Source organism: Anneissia japonica, unplaced genomic scaffold, assembly GCF_011630105.1.
Source record: "Anneissia japonica isolate Jap-2015-1 unplaced genomic scaffold, ASM1163010v1 scaffold1065_len1792383_cov172, whole genome shotgun sequence".
Classification (NCBI taxonomy): domain Eukaryota; kingdom Metazoa; phylum Echinodermata; class Crinoidea; order Comatulida; family Comatulidae; genus Anneissia; species Anneissia japonica.
The window spans coordinates 1222659-1227923 of NW_022684135.1; the positions used below are offsets into that span (position 1 = coordinate 1222659).

The 5265-nt window shown below is 34.1% G+C and overlaps 2 protein-coding genes across 2 annotated transcripts; both read left to right on the forward strand.

The window, feature by feature from the left end:
- Positions 1 to 503: 503 nt before the first annotated feature.
- On the forward strand, positions 504 to 1889 carry LOC117103442 (adhesion G-protein coupled receptor D1-like). The gene is made up of 2 exons (XM_033244004.1): positions 504 to 668; positions 1146 to 1889. The coding sequence occupies exons 1-2, from the start codon at positions 516 to 518 to the stop codon at positions 1254 to 1256; spliced, it is 264 nt and encodes an 87-aa protein (XP_033099895.1). The 5' UTR covers positions 504 to 515; the 3' UTR covers positions 1257 to 1889.
- Positions 1890 to 4004: 2115 nt separating this feature from the next.
- LOC117103629 (DEAD-box ATP-dependent RNA helicase 42-like) lies at positions 4005 to 4520 on the forward strand. The gene has a single exon (XM_033244222.1). The coding sequence runs from the start codon at positions 4005 to 4007 to the stop codon at positions 4518 to 4520; it is 516 nt and encodes a 171-aa protein (XP_033100113.1).
- The last annotated feature ends 745 nt before the right edge of the window (positions 4521 to 5265 follow it).

The window sequence follows — 5265 nt, forward strand, 5'->3', positions numbered from 1 at the left end:
AACCGATAGTGCTTGCTAACCGTTAGCGTATCCGGATACCGCTAACGGATAGCGCTAACCAATCAAGGGTCCTCACAAGGGTGCAAATGGTTAGTGCTAATGGCTAGCTTCGGATCCGGATACTAGGGCTCTGGTGAGAACCAGGCTACATTGTACTTGGTATTAACTGTTACTTCTTTACAAAAAAGGAGAAAACCTATTAAAATATTTAAGTGATCTTATCATATTTGGCTTAATAGTAGCCCTATGTTTTATATTTAATTCATTATAAAAAACACTCAATATTCTTTTATCATTTATGAAATTTATATATTTATTTGTTTATAATTAGCCTGGTTAAATGAAGACACATTAAGTTTTCTTCTATTAAATACAAATGTAAAATATAGTGTTATCATTTTGACAAGCATAATCTGCTCGTTCGCTGGAAATTTCTTGTTTGTAACAAAGTAACTAAGTTTATGATTTGTAACCTAAAGTTTATATTTATTTTTTTAAGAACTCTATTCGCTGGTATGCTTCTCCTTACACCAGCTGTTGGACTCTCATGGATTTTCGGTGTTATAATTGTCTTTTGTCATTCGGAGATGATGGAATATGTATTTGTATTCATAAATTCAATGCAAGGATTCTACATCTGGCTCACGCAGTGCGCCCTCAGCGGAGAGGTAAACAAACGTTGCTTAGTATTTCTCATAATTTGGTAGTTTTGTCTACACTATTAAATTATATCTGACAAAGAACTGCTGTATGCCCATATATAGTCATGATGTGCCTATGGTCATGTCATGTCATCAGGATGTCCGGTATGGTTTTTGTCAAATAAAATGAGTCTGGATAGTGTTTCAGTGTTTCCAATAATAAATTTATCTTATTATTTTATTAGTACTGTAGTCATGATGTGTCTATATATGGTCATGATGTGCTATCCAAAAGGCCAACTCAGACAGCGTCTGTGTGAGTTGAACGCAGACGCGATGGTGTGCGTCGGGGGCAGTCGCGTAGTAGAATATTAAACGTGTTTAATATTTCTCACGACGGCTTAAGACTGTCCCCGACGATAAATCGGGTCGGGCTGCGTCGGCCGACGCTGTCTGAGTTGGCCTTAATGACCACATTTAGGTTTGCTTTAAATTTTATTGCAGGTTCAACTTGCATTGAAGAAGAGGTTCAAAAATCGAACAGGACATGATATTAGCATCAATACTATCAGTAGCACTACAAACACCAACCGTGTTACAATTGAAGAGTTGTAGGACTTAACGTGTCAGGCTCCTCATCACAAACACCAAGACATTTTGACAAACTGATTGAAAACTATACAATGCATTTTGGTTTATAGTTAAGTGATAAGTAATGCATATGAAATTGAGTGCCACACACATGCACATGTATGCGAATATGAATTTTTTATTTTTCCTAGATGACAGTAAATTAAAAAAAATAAAATATAGGCTCTACTGCATAATATGCACTGAATAATAGTAAATCACAAGAAAAGTAACTTTGGTGGAGATACACCTACACTGGTGTTCATGGATCTTTCCGCTAAGCTCCCCCCTTGGATATTGTTGCTAAGGTCACACAAGACGGCCGTGTTAAAAAATACGCGAACACGTGCGTTTGTGGGACAACATGTGTGTTTGTGAGACACGTGCGTATTCCTAGCGCTGTTCTGATTGGTCAGTTGTTGAGTTGAGTTTGATTGACACTTCAGAAAGGTCAATTAAAGGTCAATAAATATTTAGAAAAATGTAAAACCCCATCAGGATTCGAACCCAAGACCTTCCTATTAGATCAAGTCGTATACACCCTTGGATTTTCCTAGGACAATTTTTATACTTCTCAAGGTATTGCATAATACGCAATGAATAATAGTAATCACAAGAATTTAGTAAATCACGAGTATTATGTGTATTTATGCAATACCAATTCAAGGATGTTTTTCGTTCTTTTTGTACTAACTTGCATCATGTTACTCTATGATCATTACAAAAGTAAAACTATACATGATTTACAAGTGTGTTATAACAAACTCACTTTTGACATTTGACTTCCTTCATTCAGGAAATGTATGCACAGTTTTTAGAGTCGGTAGCTTGTGTGACTAATTATGAACAATTATATAAATTCTTTTTTACTTAAGAAACGAAATGACCTATTGTACTAGCTTTGATATACTGTAGACACTTTATATTTATGACTGTTAATAACAGTGTTGTCATTTATTTCATGTTCTGTATGAACTGATATGCCTGAAATAAGTATTACATACAGTAAGCACAATAATTTTTAAAAACATAAACACAGCTCAGTTAAAGCAGGTTGTTCGGCCAACTGAAGATATTGGAATTCCTGGTAGCGACTGTGAAGCTGTGGGCCTAGCCTGGGCATTTTTGATTTGTATAGTTTAGGCATATTTAAACATGTAATTTTTAGACATTGTATACTGCATTAGTGCTATATAAAGATTAATGTACAAATTCTTATGATTGCTACCTATGCTAAAATGCCAAAAATAATACAGACACAGTACTAAGTCTGGCCTAGAAGAGTGTTATACTGTATGCAGTATACAAAACCCTCTGATCAGGACTTGGCTTAGGCTAAGAGGATCCACAGTAGAAATGGCAGATCCAGGGATTTGAAATAGAGAGGGGGAAGAGGCCAGGGAGTGACTTTCACAGACCACCTGAACCCCACCATGGTTGGGGCTAAAGTAAGAAAATTTATGATTACCGGGCACCATTAGATGGCCAGAAATGGTACTATCAGAACTAAATTCGATTAAAATTTTCCTCCTTTCTCCATTTTTATTATAATTTGGACAAATTTAGGGGGGGCCCACCGAGTACCGTAGGTCTTATGTGAGAAAGTGCTCTCATCTACTTACTCCTAGGCATAAAACTAAGGTTATTGGTATACAGTATAATAATATTGTTTATTTTTGGATCCAGACAATTCCAGTTTTCATAATACAAGAAATTCAGCAAAGATATATAGGCTCATTATATTATTATTATTAATAATAATAAAATAAAAAAATAATTCAGATTTTTTCCCTTATAGCACAATGGTTTTGAGATTCCTGCTCTATGGTATAACATTTTACAGATAAACAAGTTACATTATCTTTGCCTAGTACTATACAGGCATTTAACACGATGGAATTCTATGTACAGTGGACAAGAGAATTGGCGAGTGTATGCCCAACCCCAGGTGACAAAGTTAATCTGTCTCCCTACCACCCCATAGTTATAAAGCATGGGTGCTACTTCTAAAGTACTGAAGCTGTAATATTTTGGTATACATACTGTAGTGCACATATAATCATGAACCAGGTTCTATTTGAATTAAAAATATGTAGAATTAGATTTCAAATGTTGAATATTTTATCACCATTGTGAAAATAATCGCCACAAGAATTGAATAAAGAATATACAAAAACAAATTGTTTACTTGTTGATATGGCAACCACATAAATAATTAATACAACTGATAGTCTATTATTAGGACTAATGTAACAAATAGTGTACATCAAATGACAAACACCAATAATATTGTGAAAATAATCGCCACAAGAATTGTAAAAAAGAAAATAGAAAAACAAATTGTTTACTTGTTGATATGGCAACCACATAAATAATTAATACAACTGATAGTCTATTATTAGGATTAATGTATAAATTTTGAAAGAAAATTGAAGAAAAAAAAATATGCAATTTATAGCGTATAAAGTTGAATTGCAATAATTGGTATCACACACAAGGTCACAAGATAATGGAGGATGGAAAGATGATGAAGATAAAGATGGCGATGAAGATGAAGATGATGAAGATAAGGATGGTGATGGCGATGGAGATGAAGGTTATGAAGATAAAGATGGCTAAGGCGATGAAGGTGATGAAGATGCACATGATGATGATGATGAAGAGAATGATGAAGATAATGAGAATGAGGAGGAGGAGAAGGAGAAAGAGAAGGAAAAGAACGAAAAGATTAAGATGGTGATGGTGATGCCGATGAAGGTGATGAAGATAGACATGATGGTGATGATGACGATGATGATGAGTATGAGAATGAGGAGGAGAAGGAGGAGAATGAGAAGAAGAAAGAGAAGGGGAAAAAAGGAAAAGATAAAATTGGTGATAACAATGGAGATGAAAATGATGAATGATGAAGAGAATGATGAAGATAATGAGAATGAGGAGGAGAAGGAGAAAGAGAAGGAAAAGAACGAAAAGATTAAGATGGTGATGGTGATGCCGATGAAGGTGATGAAGATAGACATGATGGTGATGATGACGATGATGATGAGTATGAGAATGAGGAGAAGGAGGAGAATGAGAAGAAGAAAGAGAAGGGGAAAAAAAAGAAAAGATAAAATTGGTGATAACAATGGAGATGAAAATGATGAAGATAAACATGATGATGATGATGATGAAGAGAAAGAGGAGAAGAGAAGGAGAGTGAGAAAAAGGAGGAGAAAGCAGAGGAAGAGAAGGAAAAGAAAAAGATGATGATGATGTTGTTAATGATGATGATGATGAAGATGACAATGAAGAAGATGATGATTATTACAAGATAAATTTTTCAGGTTCAAAGTACCATAAAATGAAAAAATCTGCTATTTTTATGTAAATGTTAAATGTAAAATAAATCTTACAGTGTTCCTTTGCAAATTTTGCGTTTGGTTAAATGATTTGCTGTTAAATTCAATTCATTCTTTATTGTACTGTAATATACTGTATACTGTTTGAAATTCAGGTTGTTTGTTCACAGACTAAAAACAAAAACATACGTATCAATTGATACAATCACATGCTAGAATGAACACGCAACACATATATCACATCCCACCATCACATCAAATGTGTTAGAACTTTTCTTCATAGCATTGCAATGAATAGTGCCATGTATTTGTCAGTAGATTGAAAGTTAATAGACAATAAAAACATTTGTGGTACATACTATGTTGTTTTTTCATGTTAATATACTTAGTCTTGTTATTCTACCTACTGCCAAAGACAAGCCAAACCACTCACTCCTTGCAAATTATGTTTCAGAGATAATGGCCAAAACATGCTGGAAGGAATGCAAACTTTTTGAAATTTATTTCATTGCACTAACTATATGTAACCTTTCTTATACATCATGTTATTTTCACCATTTTCAATGTTAAAACAACATTTTTTAACATTTCATGATTGTCTCTGCCTGAGAAATGCCTGAAATTGTGAACTTTGAAGTGTGATTTCTGAAATA

What these genes read in the sequence shown, in the direction of transcription:
- LOC117103442 (XM_033244004.1), top strand. Translation starts at nt 516, where the DNA reads ATGCTTCTCCTTACACCAGCTGTTGGACTCTCATGGATTTTCGGTGTT. An exon ending in AGTGCGCCCTCAGCGGAGAG is followed by an intron (nt 669 to 1,145) that starts GTAAACAAACGT and finishes ATTTTATTGCAG; the next exon opens with GTTCAACTTGCATTGAAGAA.
- LOC117103629 (XM_033244222.1), top strand. Translation starts at nt 4,005, where the DNA reads ATGGTGATGGTGATGCCGATGAAGGTGATGAAGATAGACATGATGGTG.